Below are 21073 nucleotides of genomic sequence, written 5' to 3'. Positions count from 1 at the left end.
CTCTATCCCTCTCCTTTCCTCTCTGTAAAAAATCAATAAAATATATTAAAAAAATAATAATAATAATAATATGCAGGGATTCAACAGTAGACTAGAGGATCCCAAGAATAAAATCAACGATTTGAAATATGAGGAAGCAAAAAACACCCAACCAGAAGAGCAAAAAGGAAAAAGAATCCAAAAATATGAAGATAGTGTAAGGATCCTCTGGGACAACTTCAAGTGTACCAACATTCATATTATGGGTGCCAGAAGAAGAGAGAGAGAGCAAGATATTGAAAACCTATTTGAAGAAATAATGACAGAAAACTTCCCCTACCTGGTGAAAGAAATAGACTTACAAGTCCAGGAAGCACAGAGAGTCCCAAACAAAAGGAACCCAAAGAGGACCACACCAAGACACATCATAATTAAAATGCCAAGGGCTAAAGACAAAGAGAGAATCTTAAAAGCAGCAAGAGAAAAGCAGTTAGTTACCTACAAGGGAGTACCCATACGACTGTCAACTGATTTCTCAACATAAACTATGCAGGCCAGATGGGAGTGGCAAGAAATGTTCAAAGTGATGAATAGCAAGGACCTACAACCAAGATTACTTTACCCAGCAAAGCTATCATTTAGAATTGAAGGCCAAATAAAGAGCTTCACAGACAAGAAAAAGCTCACGGAGTTCATCACCACCAAACCAGTATTACATAAAATGTTAAAGGGTATTCTTTAAGAAGAGGAAGAAGAACAAGAAAAAGATAAAAAATATGAACCACCAAATGGCAACAAATAATCTATCAATAACTGAATCTAAAAATCAAAATAAACCAATAAGATATCAAATGAATAGAATAAACTGGTGAATAAAATAGAATCAGAGGCATGGAAATGGAACAGGATGACGATTCTCAGAGGGAAGGGGGGCGGAAAGAGATTAAACAAAGATCTTATATGCATATATGCATTACCTATGGACACAGACAATAGGGTGGCGAAGGCCTGGGGTGGGGCGGGACCCGGGTGGAGGGGGGCTATGGAGGAAAAAAAGAGGGACATCTGTAATAATCTCAACAATAAAGATTAAAATAATAATAGTAATAATAATAATTACTGTTGAATAGATGAATGATATAAGAAATCTATTGGAGATTTTTTAAAAATATATTTTATTGATTTTTTACAGAGAGGAAGGGAGAGGGATAGAGAGCTAGAAACATCGATGAGAGAGAAACACCGATCAGCTGCCTCCTGCACACCCCCTACTGGGGATGTGCCCGCAACCAAGGTACATGCCCTTGACTGGAATCGAACCTGGGACCCTTCAGTCCGCAGGCCGACGCTCCATCCACTGAGCCAAACTGGTCAGGGCTATTGGAGATTTTTAACTGAGCATACAGCTGCAAGAAATTCTCAACATCCATCTCAGATTTGGTCTTCTGGTATAAATTTATATGAATTCCATAAAAGGTAGCTGCAAACCCAAACATTATATTCAATATTGCCGGCATGAGAAATGTAGAGGTCACCAAGAGCAGGGAAAATGACGAGTCCCCCAGACAAATTCATAACTCACCAAGCTCCAAGGGCAAATTCAGAACCATATCCCACGGCATTTAAATTTTATTTAGATGCAGCCACAGTGTGACTCAGGTCTATGCGTTTTTAAAGGGATGAAACAAGAACAAAAGCACAATTGATTCCATCTACTCTATGTGTGAGTTTTAAAGAATTCCATAAAATGTTTGAGAATTCTTGCCAGGGTACTTAAGTTTAAAACACTATGGGGGTCAAAACACAATCTATTCAACTCTTATTATCCCCAAATAATAAAAGTTTGGAAATAAATGGTGTGCATCTCAAATCTGATATGAGGAGCCCCGGCTGGGTAGCTCAATTGGTTACAGTGTAGTCCCAATAGGCCAAGGTTGTGGACCATACACGAGTCAAACAATGTTTGCATAAATAAGTAGAACAACAAGTTGATCTCTCTCTCTCTCTTTCCCTTCCTCTCTCTCTACAATCACTTTTTTTTTTTTTTTTTAATCTGAAATGAGGAGACCCACACATGGATATCCTCATGGCCACAGCCATGCTCATACCCCTGTGTGGCCAGAGATTACTAGGAAACAGTGGTTGTGAAAGGACTCTGGAAAGCATACTATATGTGTCTATCACACAAAACTGCTTCATCACATCCTCAGGCTTGGGATGTGGCTCGCTGGGCAAAGGGGCAGATACAATCACGCAGGGCAATTAGCATAACAGTGGACAGGAGGACAGACCCAACATCATTATGTTGTGTGGTCTGGGCAAGTTACATTGCCTTTCCAAGCCTCAGTTTCCCCGTCTGTAAAATGGGAATAATTACGGTCACATCTCGTAAAGCGGCTGTACAGATTAAATGCCATCGTCAGGCACCCAGCAGAGTGCCAGGAACGTTGACCGAATAAACGGGAACTACTACTTTCATGCAACTTACATGACGCAGAGTTGTTCCGTGAAGACAGTCTACAGTTCCAGGCACTTCAGATAAGAGCAGCTTAAGGATAATTTTATTCCACAGTGTCCACTGTGTGCTGCGGCAAGAATGTATTTCAGGAGCAAAATGCCAACTTCACTTTTTAAAGCTTCTGTCGCTGGTACATGATTCTCTAAGACCTGCTCTGGTGAAAATCAACAATTCAGAAGTTCCCCGAGGACCTCTAGCACCCTCTTAGAGCATGATCACAGGCATTCAGCCATCACCACCCGTTCAGGCAGGTTCTTAGCATCAGAGAACCACCAGTCCATTCCCATTGTAACCCAGAGTAAGGGAGATACTGAATTCGACAGCCCAGTCCATGAGGAATAAAAATGAGGTAAGTTCTTTTAACATTTACTCTCTGTACCACTTATTTTGCACCTCGATGTTTTACCATCCCATATTCAATTAGCTATTTTCATGCAATCATGTCCTTGTGTATTTGCCTTAAAAGAACTATCGGTACCACTTTGGAAACCTCATCTAGCACTGGCTTTCCTTAACTCATCGTGGATGTTCAGTAAATATTTGATTGGTTGATTTCTACATATTTGCAAGTATCACTGACTCTTAAAGACGTGCTGTACCTGAAAGGCCAGAAACTAATAAGACTGTCAAAATAACCATTGTAATATATGACATTATTGTCAAAATAATAGAAATTAATTTCCTGTTAATACTAAATTCATAGCATATTATTAAACACTAGTAGCCCATCGCGCGCAATAGGCCACCCACCACTTCTGCGGAAGCCGGTGGGAACCACAGCGCGCCGTCAGGAGCCGTGTGGCTTCCACGGGGGGTGGAAGCAAGCCGCCGGCGCCCACGGGAGGCGGGCCCGCCGTCTCCTCTCCAGGCCTGCGCTCAGCCGCAGAGGCTGGGGGCCGGCCCCTCGGTCCCTGTCTGTGTACGCTCTGGCTCTGGGGGGCCGACCCAAGCCAGCTCGCCAGCCCCCGTCTCTGTCCCCATCTCCACTCTGGGCCTCACCCGCGCGCAAACTCCTCCTGTCTGGTCGTGACCCGTTACGGCGTCCCGGCCTAATTTGCATACTTCCTCTTTATATAATAGATCCTTCTTTGTGATGGCTTAAGGTAAGAAACTACCTAATAAGGAATCAAAAGTCAGTCTCCTATCAGCATGAGTAAGGTTAGCTCTCTCCAGCAAGGGTTGGCTTTATGATGCCACGAGCCAAAAAGCTGAGCCCACAGGCAGATGAGCCACAAAGAGCAGCAGGAGTGTCACAGACTGTGACCAAAACACGGCCACACCCTTCTTCCTTCTTCATCGTTGTCATTCTGAATTCACAAAACTAAGAGAGTACAATCTGGGACCATTTCCAAGGTTTAAGAAGAGATTTTTTTTTTTTTTAAATAATAAGACCAACGTAGGCACAAGTGGAAGAGATCTCATCCATCAGCTTGCAGAGCCAAGCCAAACCCCGGGGTCGGGGAGAACAGATGGCCAGTGGGCAGTGGACAGAGCCAGGGGGATCCAGACGATGACCCTCTGGATGGCATGCCACCATGGGAGATGCCGTTTGGAGGAGGTGATGCCCATTTCACCAGATGGTCAGCTCGCCGCCTGGAGTCTCAACCACCAGGTAAGCTTGGTGACTTGTGAGAATTTTATTTCACCTAAGCAGAAAAAAAACTAACAGAAGACAAAAACTGCATCTTCTGTAACCCTTGGGTTTAATGAGTATAAAATCCTGAAAAGGTAATGACATTTGAGTTATTTTCTAGAAGCTGTTCTTTGGCTTTATGACCATAAGCCAAAAAAAAAAAAAATTTAGAATAGGGAAGTGTTCTCCTCCCTCTTTCTCCCCTTGTACCCCCCAAAATCTTAGGATATTATAAACACTAACTGGAGCTGAAGGAACACACTGGTTGAAAATCAGTATACTGAAAGAAATAAGTACATAATAAGCACTAAGTAAATGGTAGCTTTTATGGTTGCCTGGGGCACAAGAGGATTCATTCATTCATATAACCAACAAAGGCTTGTGGAACACCTACTGTGTGCCAGGCACTGAGTATACAGCGGTAACCAAAACAGATTCAGTCCCTGTCCTGCTGGAAATGGCATTACAGTGATTTGAACCCAGGTTTCCTTATCCCCAAGACCTGTTACTTGTTAAATCAGGGATTGCAACCTCCAACGCCTAAAGGGGTCACAATGGTGGTAAAAGTAAATGAATTGTGTCAGATACCAGCTGGCTGTTCTCCAAACCTGTTCTCCTCCACATGTCCCAGGTGGGTGTGGCCAAGTGACGGAGCCACATGAAACCAAGGAATGGGGCCAGCCTGAGGCATAGTCCTTTCGGACCTTCTCCCCTTCTATCTGCTGGATGCAGACAAGCACAGCGGACTTGGAAGTCAATACATGACTGAAGTGGACCCATGTGGTCAATCGTCTGATTGTTTTTGGAACAACCTGGAAATGCTGATTTTTATGGAAAAGCTCCTGCCCTAGTTGGTTTGGCTCCATGGAGAGAGCGTCGGCCTGCGGACTGAATGGTCCAGGGTTCGATTCTGGTCAAGGGCACATGCCCCGGCAGTGGGCTCGATCCCCAGGTGGGGCGTGCAGGAGGCAGCCGATCAATGATTCTCGCTCATCACTGATCTTTCTATCCCTCCCTCCCTCTCCCTTCCTCTCTGAAATCGATAAAAATATATTAAAAAAGAAAAGCTCCTGACTTTTCAACAACTTTTATTTCTGTTTGACAAGTGTCTAATTTTTGAAAACACATCTGTGGACAGAAGTCATTCCTCTGAGTTGTGATCCCTGAACTCTTAATCCAGTGACTGACACAACAGTAGCTGTTTCATAAATGTTGGTCCTCTTATTCAGAAGTCAACATATCCACAAACTAGGACAAATCTCCAATGAAACATAAGAGAGGAATCTGGCAAAATTTTTCTCTTGCTACATCCCCAGGGAAATTAAACGAATAAATTAATTGTGCTATTTTTATAGGAAAAGACACTGATCCTCTATCAGTAGGACACAAAACTCCATGTCTAAGGAGAGAGCTACCCTGTCAATGCTTCCTCGCTCTGTCTCCCAGGGCCAACAACACCCTTCATGAGGGCTGGCCAGGGTTAGGGACATAGTCACATCAGGCAGACGATGGGGAACATCAACAGAATTGTAATACACCAACGCCAAGACTCCCAGGCCCCTTCCCAGATGTGCGAGGGAAAAGAACCGACCAGATGGGCCTTGAGACCTGTGAAGACGTCTGGCAGGCCGGCAGAGGTGGTAGTCCCAAGACTATCGTGGCTTTTAGCATAATTGCGTGAACTGAGAGTGGCCTTGTGGTCATAAGTAAAAGCCTCCAATCGAGACAAATAGTGTATAGTCAACTGAAAGTGGTCTAACAGGCCACCACGTGGGCATCGCATCTCTAGCTGGGTTTGTAAGATGGAACCGATGCCCCTCCAGAAAATGAGGTCTGGCATCTTAAGACTGGTGAAAGGGTTAATCACATATCACAAGTGAGACCTTATAGGCAAAGGAAATTGCAATGTTTTAGAAAGCATCTCTATGGTGCCTACTAGATTGCACACTTGGGACGACATTCCTCAAGGTACTCTAGGCTGTGTGTGCCGAACCTCCACCCTCTCTTCCTTGAAATCTTATTCCCTCTCGACTAATTATTAACTCGCCTAATTGACTGGCCTATTAAACCTAAACTTCAAACTCCTTGAAGACATCCTGCACTTGCTGCGTCAGCTGTCTTGCATCCAGTCCGTAGATGGACAGGATCATATTGGTGCTGAGCCAACCATGCGCATCTCTTCCCCACTCTGTGGTCACACTGGTAGCTTGAAATCGGCCATGGTTGGGAGTAGGTATTCCATGGAAATTGACCAACACTATAAATCAGGCTGCATTGTTTTTCACAGAGCCAGCTTACCAGCACAGGAACCTGTTCTGTGCTGCCATGAGGGAGGAGACAAATTTGGGAGAGCTTGCCCTATCCACACCACCTCATTTAAAACTGCTCTCTACTTCCCTGACCGGTTTTTCTCAGTGGTTAGAGCATTAGCCTGTGGACCCAAGGGTCGCAGGTTCAATTCCCGGTCAAGGGCACGCACCTGGGTTGTAGGTTCAATCCCTGGCCCTGAGTGTAGGAGGCAACCAATCTATGTCTCTCGCACATCCATGTTTCTCTCTCTCCCTCTCGTGTGCGTTCTCTCTCTCTCTCCCCTCCTCCTCCTCCTCCTCCCCGCTTCCACTCTCTCTAAAAATCAATGGGGGAAAAATATCCTCGGGTGAGAATTTCAAAAATAAAATAAAACTGCCCTCTACTAAAGGCCATGGCTGAAGGGAAATCATTTTTGTGCCATGTGACCCTTTTCCTCTGGCCTCTGCTGATCAGATGAGGGAAAGACTCCTCACTCCACTGGCCAGACTATGGCAGCCTAATCTTCCCTCCTGGGAAATACAGAACTGGGACCAATACAGAACTGGATGGTTCTGAAAAGTCTTGCCAGCCTTGACCAGTGTCACTCAGCACCAAAGGGTCAAGAGTTCAATTCCAGGTAGAGAGGACATATCTGGGCTGCAGGTTCACCACCCACTCATGGTCAGGGCTGGTGCAGGAGGCAACCAGTCAATCTCTCTCATATCAAAATCAATCTCTCTCTCTCTCTCTCTCTCTCTCTCTCTCTCTCTCTCCCTCTTTCTCTTTCTCTGTCTCTCTCTCTCTGTCTCTGTCTCTCCCCATCCCGCCCTCCTTCCCATTCTCTCTGAAAAGCAATGGAAAAAATATCCTCTGGTGAGGATTTCAAAAAGCAAAAAGAAAAGGCTTGCCACCTCTGGCTGCAGTGAGCACCACAGCAAGCAAAAGCCCCATGTAAGGTCTAGTTATGGGGGAACCCAGAAGTTATAGGTAAGCAAGAAAGCCAGTCTGCAGAAAGAGACAGAAGGCTGGACCCAGCCTGCAGGAAAAGAGAGAGGCAAGAGGCCACCCGATCTGTGAGACACAACGCCAGTAACCCCAGCCTCTTACTGCTGAAGCAGGCTATGGGCTGTGGAATCAAATTGCTGGGGTCAAACCCCACCTCTGACACGTAAACGTGACACTGGATCAGTGACTGTTAAATTACTCTGTGCCTCAGTTCCCTCATCGGAAACATGGGGTCATAACAGAACCTCCTAGGGTTGTCACGAAAATCAAATGAGCTGGCACAAGTAGCAACTGCTCAAAAATGTTAGCTATGATTTCTCTCAATTAATTAGTGTCCACATGGCCCAATTGGACATTCCTACACTGAATATGTCACATGTGATCCCCCTGTGGCCTTAGGCCCCATACGTGAGCTAGTTTTTTTACTTGAGTAGCTCGGTCATATGTCTCCTGAGTCACAGACTAATGTGAAAATCCCTGGACCACTGTGTGACCATTAGCAAGTTACTTCCTCAACCCTCTCTTAGGAGTGAACTGAGATTCAAATAAGAAAAGAGAGAACTTCAACAACTGTGAAGTGCTATAGCAAACTCTGGGGATTAGCATCCCTGTAGGGGAAAGTAATCATATTACATTAGCCATAAGAATTGAAAAACACTTATTTAAAATGTTATCTTTACTGTTGGACTAGAGACAAGAAATTCTCCATCCCCCTTAAAAAAAAAAAAAAAAGTTTTGCTTCTGTAGGATTCACCAGGTTGATTTGTGTGTTCACCTCCAATGTTATCTACACTAATAAAAGAGAAATATGTAAATTGACCATACCTCTGTGATGCCCACCAGCCTATCAGGAATGAGTATGCAAATTAACCCAACAAAGATGGCAGGTTAATTTGCATACACAGGTGCGGAGCGAAGACTGAAGACGACTGAAGACTGAAGAGGCTTGGCTTCTCCTCTGCAGCCGGAGTGAAGGCCTGCCTCAAGGCTTGGCTTCTCCTCTGTGGCCAGAGCGAAGGCCTGGGTCCCAGGTGCTGGAGGAAAACCGGTGCTGGCAGCCAGGGGAAGGAAGGCCTATTGCACAAATCTTTGTTCAACAGGCCTCTAGTTAAGATGATAACGGGAGAATGCCAAAGACAGCTCTACACTGCTGATTTTTTAAACATACTTCTAGCCAGTTTAATTATATTCAAAATAATGCTCAGAATCCAGATCGTCCTATTCTGTTCAAAACAAAGACTCATTATCTGATAATGACATCTGTAGGTTTAGAGATATTTTTGCTCAGCTCTTTCCAGCAAGGATTTATAAGCTGTGCTATTAATTTCAATGCATTTTCTTCTCCAACTTCAGAGCTTTCTTCAGCTTCCCTTGGTTCGCTCTTTGACCTTTGGCAACTAGGAAGTCAAGTGGCCAAGAAGCAGCATTCATTAGCCAGGTTGGAGGCAGAGGGGTAGGTCTGGGAGTCCTGGTTTCATTCTGACACTTACTTCCATATTTCACATCAAAAGAGTAAAAGTTAGAAATATTTGAGACCTTCCTATTTCCTGGTACTGCATAAATACCAAAGCCACTTTGTGTTTCTGACATCAGGAGATTTAAATCTAAGAAAATATTTTAACATATATAAATCCCTTCTCGTGGTTAGGACGCATTAGGCAGTCTCGCCTGAGTAGACACATGGCAGGTGCTGCAGTGACCTTGGGCTAAATGCTTGAGGCAGCCACTTGACCTTATTTACATCTACATTAGTTTAAACACATTGTTTATCCCCATCCTGGCTGATGTTTAACAGGGTCCATGATTTTTCTTAAACATCTGAAGGAGTATTTCTCAGGGAAAGAAGCCCAGCTGTAGAAAAAAGAGGAGAAATGGCCTTAAGGAGATACTTTAACTCTGTAGGTTTGAATTTGATCTGTGGTTTTAAAACAGTCTTCTTATATAAGAAAGGCTTTTTTATGTTTCAGAGAGAAGTTCAGATCCTCTTATGACAAAATGTACTTAGCATGGAAAGAGGGCCATGACACAGTGTTGAGTGAAAAAAGCAGGGTACTAAACATTGTACCCTTTAATTCTTTAAAAAAAAAAAAAAAAAGACTAAATGAACATATGTATAGCCCTTGCTGGTGTTGCTCAGTGGTAGAGCATTGGTCTACACACAAAAGGGTCTTGGGTTTGATTCCCAGTCAAGGGCACATATGTACCTTGGTTGCAAGTTCAACCCAGGCCCTGGTAGGGGCATGTTTGGGAGGCAACCAATTGACATGTCTCTCTCACAATGATATACCCCTCCCTCTCTCTCTCTCTCTCTCTCTCTCTCTCTCTCTCTCTCCCCTCACCCACACCCCCCCCCCCCCCCCCCGGCCCTTTCCACTCTCTAAAAATCAATGGAAAAAAATATCCTCGGGCAAGGATTAACAACAACAACAAATGATGTGTGTATAAATATTTGTATGAAAAAAGTTCTGGTAGGACCCATCATACTTGCTTGACAGCACAACTCTAGGGAAAAGCAATGGAGCCAACGGGGCCTTTGCCATTTTACTGCATATGCTGTGTAGTATCCCATAAAATAAAAGGCCAGCCACCATAAGTGTAACGACCGGAACTACCACTCAGCCAGTCGCTATGAGGTGCATTGACCACCTCTCGGTCCCCTCCCCGCCGCCCGAAGGCTCCGATCACAGCATGGCAAATGGGGGAACCAGGGCGAACCAGGGCAAACCGAGAGGTGGTGGCGGGGCGGAACTGGGGACTGGCGAGTGGGCAGAAGATGGCCCTGATCGCAGGCTGGGCCTAGGGACCCTACCCACACACGATTTCGTGCGCTGGGCCTCTAATTTGATTTTAATAAAGTACATATTACTTTTATAATTTTTAAAAAGCCAATAAAGATTAAAGATAAGCCAATATTTACATGGGCTTCAAGTTGGAACCATGTCAGCAAAATATGGGAAAACTGTTCCCTTTTCAGAATGAGAGTACTTGATTGGGCTTGCCATTAATGTAGGAAGAGGTATGAAATGCAGTTGGTCTAACCTACCAAAACATCTGCTTAGAACTCATAAACACACAGCCAAGGAAATGAGGAAAGGGAAGATCTTGAGGCTCTGACGCATGGATGAGAAAACTAAGACCCTGAAGAGCGAAGTGACTTGATAAAACAACAATCAGCCAGGGAAGACCTGTTTTCTGAATATATCCAAGACAATTTCCCCTCACCCAAGCTTTTCTCCTAGACCTGAAACCAACCTTTTGTCAAAATGTCTAGGAAGTATCCACTGGCAACCCTGAGAATGATGAAATGTACTAAAGTGCCTGATACTTTTTATTTTACTAAGAAATCCTTGAGCGATCTTCATTCTCACCTATAAAACCATACGCCTAAAGGGAGAAATGATACTAATTTTACACAAACACTTTCATAAAAGAGAAAAGAGAACTTCCCCACTATTTTTTAGACCAGCATTCGCATTATTAGAAAAAATTTCAGAACAAGCAAAGCTACAGACCAATATCTTTCATGAACATAAGATGTTAAAAATTCCTAACAAACAGATTAGAAAATCAGACCCAGCTGAAACATGTATCATGACTACACAGACATGTATCCCAGGAATGCAAGGTTGGTTCAACACTCTAAAATCAACGGCATTTTAAAGACAAAAAAAAACAACAACAACAACAACAAAAAGAAAAACACAAACAAACCTCGTGATTATTTCAAGAGAGACAACATTTGACAAAATTCAAACCCATTCATGATAAAAATTCACAGCAAACTAGATATGGAAGAGAATTTCCTCAACCTGACAAAAGGACCTCTACAAAAACAAAACGAGTCTGGTCAAGATGGCAGTAGGTAAATTTGGTATTCACATCCTCCCAAAACCACATCAAAATTACAACTAAACTACAGAAGCACCATCATGCAGCACCACATGAAATCTAGCTGAACAGAAGTCCTATAACTAAGGATATACAGAAGAAGCCACATGGAGACTGGCAGGAAGGACAGAGGCATGGGCAGGTGCCTCACCTACATGTGGTGGTTAAAAATCGGGAGGGATATCTCGGCTGCTGCAGAGGTCACCCCTGAGGAGCGAGAACTCCCAGAGCCCCACACCAGACACCCCCAACCCCAAGTTCCGGTGCTAGGAAGGGAAGGGATGTCCCCATAACTTCTGGCTGTAAAAACCAGCAGGGCGTGTACACTGGCTGGGGGAGAAGGCTGCTGGAGTCACCGCAGTCCCTCTTAAAGGGCCCACGCATGGATTGACTTGGACTTGCTCCCTCTGAGCTCGAGTGCTGGGCAGCAGCTTGGGAGATGCCAGGGACCTACGGGGAGAAACTGAGTTGTCTGGCTTTGGGACAAGAGCTGGAGAGGCAGCTTTCTCCCAGACAGAAGTGCTGGGAGAGGCCACTGTCCCTCTTTGGAGCCCTTCCCCAACAGACCCCGCAGGCAGGCAGGCACCTTCAACCTGTCTAACACTGTGCGCCCCGCCCTGATGAGTCCCTGAAACCCTGACCACCCACTTCGCAGGCCCACCCAAGCCTCTTCCAGTGGCTTTTCCATACAAATGGTCTGTCTTGGCTCATGCTTCAGACTTCCCTAAAATCTCTCATAGCTTCACATATGCTGAAAACTACACAACACTGGTGAAAGAAAAGAAAGGATACCTAAATAAAATAGAGAATGGTATGTTCGTGGATCAAAAAAAAAAATCAATATTGTTAAGATATCAATCTTCCCCAATTGAGCTAGATTCAATAAAATTCCAATCAAAATTCCAGCAAGCTTTTTTTTTTTTTTTGAGAAAGATTGACAGGGAGACACTAAGAACTACATGGAAAAGCATAAGACCTAGAATATCCAAAAAGATTTTGAAAATAAAGAAAAAAGGAGGATTCACACTACCTGATTTCAAGAGTTACTATAAAGCTAGAGCAGTAGAACTCAACCCAGGGCAATTTTACCCCCGCCCCGAGGTGACACTTAGCAATATCTAGAGCAGTGATGGGCAACCTTTTGAGCTTGGTGTGTCAAACTTCGCCAAAAAACTGAGCATAACTCGGGTAGTGTGTCACTTTGAGGAAAAAACTAACTCCAAGACTCTAGTCGCAAATGTTTCATCCTCAGGAGCAGCAAATGTTTCATCCTCGGCATGCGGCCGCGTGTCATCAGAAATGGCTACGCGTGTCAGTGCTGACACGCGTGTCCTAGGTTCGCCATCACTGATCTAGAGGCATTTGGGTTGTTACAACGGGAGGGGCAAAGTTACTCCCATCTCCTGGGCAGAGACCGGGAATGCTGCTAACCATCCTACAACGCACACAACAGTCCCCAACACAAAGAATTATCCAGCCCCCAGGTCAACAGTGCCGAGGTTAAGAAACCGAGCTAGAGAAAGGGACGGGAAGTGACAGAAATGTTCTATATCTGGATTGTAGTGGTGGATCCATGACTGTATAATTCTGTCAAAACTCATCACGCAGCATACCCAAAAAAGGGTGACTTTTACAGTATGTAATTTATACCTTAATAAACCTTTACCTTCAAAAAGAAAAAAAAACTGGTGGCTCATGGGTGTGTTCTCTTTATAGAACATTACATTTCAAAAATCTGAATTAGCCAGAACCGGTTTGGCTCAGTGGATAGAGCGGCAGCCTACGGACTGAAGGGTCCCGGGTTCGATTCCGGTCAGGGGCATGTACCTTGGTTGCGGGCACATCCCCAGTAGGGGGTGTGCAGGAGGCAGCTGATTGATGTTTCTCTCTCATCGATGTTTCTAACTCTCTATCCCTCTCCCTTCCTCTCTGTAAAAAATCAATAAAATATATTTTTTTTAAAAAATCTGAATTAGTTGGGGACATGTGACAATATTTCAAATAAAGATCCCGCCTTTCTTAAGAAGTAAGCATGTTGGCACCCTGAGCCCCATTCTCTTGCAGGCTGCAGCTGAGTGGAGACCACCTCTTTAGCCAAGACAGGCACCTTCGGTCTTGCCACATTCCCCCACTCAACCCAATTCACAGAGGTGCGTTACCCACCTGCCGCTCCCCAGCGAGTAAGGGTTTCCCGTCCTGGGCTATAGGCAGCTTGAGGGAAGGAGCTGAGCCCAGCCTGTGCTCCACAGATCTCCAGTATCTAATGAAAAGGTTGGCCTGGCGTATGCCAGGTGACTGATAAATACTGCCGGGTAATATGACTCCTTTGCCACCTTCCCACCAGCTACAATACCTGACATTTACAGCACTCAGATTGCTAACTGCTCCTTTGGGCCTGGGAGTCCCCAAAGTCACCATCCAAAGGCAGTCATCCCATGACCTAGAATAACGTGTCCCTCTGTGTGTTTAGAAGTCCCCTGTAATACGCTGTCAAGCAACGAAAATGTTTTCGGGTCATTCCAACTATTCATTTTTGTCCAGAGAAGAGTAGAGTTGTTGTTTGTTTTAAAAAAAAGAAAAGAAAAAGAAGGAAGGAAAACCACAATAAGGACTTGACATTTAATGAAAATGAAAAACGGGAGGGTGAATATTCTCAGATCATATTCTAGTAATTTAAGACTTGAGATAAGGAAGCTGAAAAATTCTGTCATTCGAATTTCAGTTTCTCAAAATTTCTACAGTGATACTCAGTTTTAAGGAAGGATGTGGGGCAGGGAGGGGATATTTTGACTTCTGTTTGATGTCAATGTTAAAAATATAGTGTTCTGTTCCCCAAATCTTTACTTGGTGTGTGGGGTGGGGAAGGAAAGAGACGCAAAGGTTTGGGACATCTTGCAAATTTTTCAAAGCACTAATAATTAATATTGAGAGTAACAAGTGCAAGGATATTTTACTGAGTTGTCTACATCTGGGGGAAAAAACAACAAATTAAATACTCTTTTTAATATATATATATATATATATACACACACACATATACACACACACACACACACACACACACACACACACATATATATATATATATATATATATGTATATATAATTGATTTCAGAGAGAGGAAGAGAGGGATAGAAACATCAACGATGAGAGAGAATCATTGATCTGCTGCCTCCCACACGCCCCCCACTCGGGATCGAGCCTGCGATCCACCCCCTGCATGTGCTCTGACGGGGAATCAAACATGACCTCCTGGTTCATGGGTTGACGCTCAACCACTGAGCCACACCAGCCAGATAAACACTCGTTATGTACATCATTAATGTTAAAAAGTGAGAAAGTATAAACATAATTTAATTATATCCCATCATACCCCTCTCTTGACCCACCTCCCCTATTACTCTGCTTTCCTTTGTAGATAAAAGACTTTAAGTAAGGTGGGGTTTGTTTGTTTTCCCGTCTCTTGAGTTCTCTTCTTCCTTTCTCTCTTGAACTCATTATAGTAAGACATCCTTCTTACCACCATCCAGCCTACATTTATTTGTTTATTATCACTTGCTATTCAAAGTGGGGTCAATGAACCCTGGCATCATCACCCTGTGCTTGCCAGAAATGCAGAACCTCGGGCCTGAATCAGCATCTACACGTTAACAGGATCTTCAAGTGATTTACATGCACAGTGACGTCCGGAAAGCACTGGGCTAGTTCCTAAGTCCCACGAGAATGGGAGCTGGTTTCCAATCATTATTGCAACCTCAGAAAGCCGAGGCACTCCAGATATACTGAATGAATGAGTGAATGAATGAATGAATGAACAGATGTGCTGTGCACCTGTTTCAAACAGAATCCCCACTGATGATGTGTGCAAGGCTAGAGAGGGGCAAGAAAGACATCCGAAGTCAAAACTATCTCCCCCATATATTGTGCTAAATTAGAGATTCCCTGGTATCAGCACATCTTTCTTTCAAAATGCAAATGAAGCAGTCCTTCACAACTTACTGTGGATTACTTAAATGAGGTCTAACAGAATCAGCCAAACAGAGGAAATAGGAATGGAAGAAAGCTGAAAACGCAGAAAGTGCCTACTCTGTGCTGGCCATTGTAGCAGGCAAGGTGGAAACAAGAACTTACATCAAGAACTCACCAGGTGGTGGGAGAAGCAGAGGACCCTTCAGGGGAGGACCACGACGGGGAAGTGCCTGACAGGAGAGCTCGGGAAAGCCCCAAGACAGTAAAAGGGTCCAGAGCGGTCCTCCCTTTAGCAACCTGCGTTCTGGCCACAACCTGTGTTCTTTCCTTTTCCTCTGCCTGAAATGCTACCATCACCTGCCAACACCTCCTCACCCTTCAAAGCCCCCACGCTTCCCGAATCCACTGCCCCTCGTTTTATTAGATCTGACCACACGTATCAGAGTTCAGGGGCACTCACCGCCCTCTTCATGAGGGGCTTCTACAAACTACCATACCCCTCCTCACCTCTGTATCCCCGGCCCCAGCACAGCACCGGGGCACAGTATCTGTTTGGTCGGTTTCTGCCACTTGAGAAGAACACTAGCACGCACTGAGCATTTATCATGTACCAAGCGCTGCTTTACACACTTTAGATGTAGCCATTCACTTAATCCTCACCACAACCCAATCAGACTGGAGCTCTCATTGTCCCCATTTCGCATACCAGGAAACCGAGGGCCTTCACGTCAAGGAATGAGCGCTGTACCTGCACCGATGGGCAGGCGGTCAATGTTTACTGACATGAACCGAATGGGTGACCAGCAGTTAAGAAGATGAGGAAATGCCCTCACCGGTTTGGCTCAGTGGATAGAGCGTCGGCCTGCGGACCGAAGGGTCCCAGGTTCGATTCCGGTCAAGGGCATGTACCTTGGTTGAGGGCACATCCCCAGTTGGGGGTGTGCAAGAGGCAGCTGATCAATGTTTCTCTCTCATCGATGTTTCTAACTCTCTATCCCTCTCCCTTCCTCTTGGTAAAAAATCAATAAAATATATATTTTTAAAAGAAAAAGAAGAAGAAGATGAGGAAGTCAAATTTGAACTTTACTCTTGGGTCTGGAGCCCCAGAGGGCAGAGGAAAACCGAGGGTGTCAGCGCTTGCTGCCATAAAGAACCTTCTTTCCCACACCAACCTCCCACGTCCAAAACAGAAGTGACCGCCTGGGAGCAAGGGCTCTGTGGAGCTGGAAGTCAGGCGAGCACTGAGGGAGGATCCTCAAGGCAGCAGCCTTTCCTTCAAAGAAAAGGGACGAGAAGCCGAAACCGGTTTGGCTCAGTGGATAGAGTGTCGGCCTGCGGACTGAAGGGTCCCAGGTTCCATTCCGGTCAAGGGCACGTACCTTGGTTGCGGGCACATCCCCAGTAGGAGGTGTGCAGGAGGCAGCTGATGGATGTTTCTCTCTCATCGATGTTTCTAACTCTCTATCCCTCTCCCTTCCTCTCTGTAAAAAATCAATAAAATATATTTCAAAATTAAAAAAAAGAAAAGGGAAGAGAAGGAAGCCCGACGCCTCAGCAACATTCAAGCAGAAGAACTTGCGGTGGAGCGGATGGAGGTGGGCTGGGGATAGGCCGCAGGGCCCCAGGACACGGAAGTTCTGAACAACGGCTACGGCATTTTCCAGAAGCAATCTGTTTTTCCCCATTTTTCAACAGAGGTAAATGTCTGGCTTAGCTTTAAAAGCTTAGACAACAAGGAACAGCAGGGATGCAAGGGACAAGCCTGTAGCAAGCCAGCACTTGCAGCAGGATCTTAACATCACGGGTTCAGCTTCTCATGCTACTCAGCATCGACCGTATTCTGTCGAGAGTGGCAGCACCGACCCGCAGCTACCCCTCAGGAATACTCGTGTTTCAGAACCGGTCGTTGGCTGAAAGCCCAAGGTCCCGGAGAAGTGTCATCCATTCTTCTCCTGCCTCCCTCCCGACCCTGCTTCTTCACAAGAGCCCCCTGGGACACCCTGCATTAGGTCCAGGACTCACCCACCCTGCCTCCAGTGGAAACAGAGAACAAACTAAAGCGGACGGAGGCGAGGTGGGGGGGGGGGGAGGGCACCAGTGTTGAACTCTTCCACCGAGAGAGAAACAAATCATGAAACTGAATCGGTGGCGAACACGCTGGAAACCCGTAGAGCCCAGCGGTCGACTCTGGATCCACACTCAGGTGAGCTGGGCCACCGGGAATTGCTCATCAGGGTGACAGCACAAAGAGCACCCCAAAAGGACAGAGGAAGCAGCCTTTCCTTCAAAGAAAGGGAAAGAGAAGGAAGCCCGACGTCTCAGCAACATTCAAGCAGAAGAACTTGTGGTGGAGCGGAAGTCACTCCAGTGAGAGGGGGGGAACACAGGACTTTGGGGAACAACATCAACTTTAGTGATTTTTACTATCACTTTCATCATCTTTCCTGGTGATCCCCATACTGAGAGAAAAAGGAAAAAGGACACCCCAGCAAAAACCAAAAGCTCCAGATGGGAAGTCCCCCGAGTCTGGCAGCCTGAGAGAAGAGCCCAGTCGCGTCACAGGGGTTCGGAAGGTCAATGTACAGAGGCCGGAAGGGAGATCAGAAATGCAAAACCAACAAGAGGGCATCCCCTGACATCAGGCCGAAGAGGAACAACGCACACATCCCAATGTCACATATTACAGGTGGGCGGACAGTATCTGCACGCAAACAAACAACAGCCAAAAGTTAGCGCCTCATAACTTGATAGATTACAAAACTCTCAAGGATCTGATTCGTTTTAAATAATTTAAGGGCAATTCTGAGCCAATGAACACCAAGTTATTTACATGTGTTTGACTCAGGACTCACCTTTTACCCATGATACCAAATTCACTCATTGAAAACTGCTCGAAGCATATAAATTGAGGGTTAAAATGCTCCAGGGGCTTCTCTCGGGTCTCAGGCACACAGCCAACGATGACCAAACTCTGTGCCACTTTAACCATAACAGAAAATTTCTGGGCAGTCAGTCACTTGCACACACAGACACCTCACGTCAGGGACATCTCTTTTCATGAAGCAAAGCAAAACGGGCTTTGAATTAAGCTGTTGAGGATAAGAAATATTTTTAACCTGAAACACTCTTATCTAAAAGTGTGAGTTCCTTTTAGATGATAATTTTGGCTTTCATAATCTAATCTAATTTGGGGGAAGGGGTACACGGGGGGGGGGGGGTAAGGGGGAGTAAATAGTCCTCATTAGTCCTTGCTAAAAATCACAAACTATACAATCATATTAGCTGAAGTGAACATTATATTCCTTGACAAACAGACTGTACCAAGAGCCAACAACTTCACCACAAAAGCCTGCCCTTTCCAAGTGCCATAGTAATCATTCTTATTTCAAAGACAATTGCTGACTGCGCCGTGTACATTTTAAATCCTCCCCGAATAGTTACAACAGGTTTCTCAAAATCTTCCAAGGAATGACAGATATCTATTCCCTGAGGATTCTTGGGAGTCTGAGAGCCAAGCGGGATGGTTACCTGGCCTCGGTACACAGCTGATTATGTATACTTGATCAGGGCCTGGATCCCTCTGTAGCAGGCAAGCAGTTATCTTAGGTACCTCCAGCCCCAGAAGAAAAAGGCGTCTCCTGTCAACACGGGGGAAACTATCTGGGAAGCCCACATGGTAACTGCCTTAAACTCTGGCCATTTCACGCAGTTAAAACAAAGTGGACACCCAACAGGGAGCCCAAAATATAGTGGACGTCCCCACGCTGACATATGTCCGACAAACACACGTCCCTTCTAAGATGTGCTAACCACACCATGCCTTTATCTAGCCGAAGCGTGCCGGTGGGACCACAGGGAAGGACCTGCAACTTGTCCAGAACGGAGATCCGAGAGCACCTCTTCCCACTTCCCCGCCCAGCGGCGCTTTCCCGGGAGACGCGTCGCTGTCGGTCCGCCGGCTGTGGCGGCAGCCAAGGGCGGAGAGAACCCCAGCGCCGGTGCCGCCAGGACCTCTCCCTCCACGGCCGCCGCGCCAGGTGCCAGCCCCTTAGGACGGCCCGGGCCTCACCGAAACCTCCCCGAGCGCCAGGCGGGCGCCGAGTGCTTACCCGGGAGCGCCAGGCAGTGCCCGGGCAGGGCCGCCAGCAGCAGGAGTCCCAGCAGCAGCGGCGGCGCTTCCAGGGGCGCGGCGGTCCGGGGACCCCGCGCGCGCCCGGAGCCTCTCACGCCCGGGCAGCACGCGACTCCCGCGCCGACCGCGCCGAGCCCGCGCGCCCCGGGCCGGCCCCTGCGCTCCCTCGCCGCCGGCCCAGCTTCCCTCGGGCCCTGGGGCTTCGCCTCCTGCCGAGCCATGGGGACGCTTCACACATCCAGGCCGCCGCCGCCTCGCTCCGCACCGCGCCCGGGAGCCCAGCCTTCGGTGCCCCGGTGCTCACCGGGCATCTCCGGCCATGGCCCGGGCGCCGGGGGGCGGGAGCGCCGGGCGGCGCCACTTGCTCGCTCGTCCTGCCGCGCCGGGGCGGGCTCCGGGAGGCGGCTTCACCCGCGCCGGGGTCGGGGCCGCATGGAGCCGCGGGGGGAGCGCGCCGGGGTTCCCACGGTGCGGTCGCCGCGCGCCGGGCAGGGAGGGTGGGACGGGCGCCGCCCGGGGGGCCCCTTCCCCGGCAGCTCCTACTGGCTGAGGGGGCGAGGCTTCGAAGAGCGGGGGCTGGCGGCCGCGGGCGCACTAGGGGGCCCGCCTGCCCACCGCCCGCTCCGGCCTCTCCGGCCCGCTCTCCTCGCCCTCTGGCTCGTGCGGGCTCGGGTCCGGCTCTGGCTCCCGGGCGGACAGCGCTACTGCAGCTCCGAGCGGCGCTTCATTGACAAAGAAAGCACGTCGCCACCGGACCCGGCGAGGCAGGCGAGGCCGGCGCGCGCGCGCATCCCCGCGCGAAACCACGGCGCGTCCCCCCGCTCTCGCGCGCCCCGCTGGCCGCGGGCGGGGAAGGGGACCTTGGGGCCGGAAAGGGGGCGGGGAGTGGGCTTCCCTCCCCCTCTTTTCCCTGCCAGCCCCCCATCTAGAGGAGAAGAGGTGGGCAGGAGAGGACTTCCGGTCCTGAAAAGGGAGGTAAATGGTCCTCGTCCAAGTGCTGAAGAGGCCGAAAGCGCTTCAGCCTGCATTTCTGAAAGCCCTTAGCTGGCGGGAGGGCGCGCTTTGTGCTGTTGGTTCCCCGCTCCTAGAGGAGCCAGTGAGCACCTGCATGCCCGGTTTACCTCTGAGCAACTGCAGCAGTTGTGTCCTAGTTGCAATAACATGCTGGGTTAAACACATTATATAAATACTAGAGGCCCGGTGCATGAAATTCGTGCGGGGAGTGGGGTGGGGGGGGGGGGGAGGGGGGATGGCAAGGGCAGGTGTCACTTAGCCCGGCCTGCACCCTCTCCAATCTGGGACCTCTCCGGGGATGTCCAACTGCTGGTTGGACATCCCTCTCACAATCCGGGACCTCGGGCTCCTAATTGCTTGCCCACCTGCCTGCCTGATTGCCCCTAACCGCTTCTGCCTGCTAGCCTGATCACCCCCTAACCGTTCTCCTGCCGGCCTGATCGCCCCCAACTGCCCTCCCCTGCCAACCTGATTGCCCACAACTGTCCTATCCTGCTTGCCTGATCGCCCACACCTACCCTCCCCTGCCACCCCCCCCCCCCGCCTCCTCCGCCAGGCCCCACCTCCGCTGTGCCCGCAGCCATCTTGTGATGGCCATCTTGTGACAACGTTAGGGTGTGACGCATGAGGGCATGACAACCACCT

At 47.6% G+C, this 21073-nt stretch overlaps 1 protein-coding gene across 3 annotated transcripts in view; it reads right to left on the bottom strand.

Moving 5' to 3' along the window:
• Window positions 1–19635, bottom strand: part of KIAA1549L (KIAA1549 like) — a gene marked incomplete at its 5' end in the record, with an annotated part of 219082 nt that extends 199447 nt beyond the window's left edge. For all 3 annotated transcript variants that reach the window (XM_079789060.1, XM_079789061.1, XM_079789062.1), the window contains one exon: window positions 19392–19635. In XM_079789060.1, coding sequence (XP_079645186.1) covers window positions 19392–19635 — 244 coding nt within the window. The remainder of the gene's footprint in view (window positions 1–19391) is intronic.
• Between the last annotated feature and the right edge of the window lie 1438 nt (window positions 19636–21073).

This window comes from Cnephaeus nilssonii, assembly GCF_951640355.1.
Source record: "Cnephaeus nilssonii genome assembly, chromosome: 13".
Classification (NCBI taxonomy): domain Eukaryota; kingdom Metazoa; phylum Chordata; class Mammalia; order Chiroptera; family Vespertilionidae; genus Cnephaeus; species Cnephaeus nilssonii.
The sequence above is the reverse complement of the archived record's forward strand: the minus strand, read 5'-3'. Positions and strand labels throughout refer to the sequence as shown.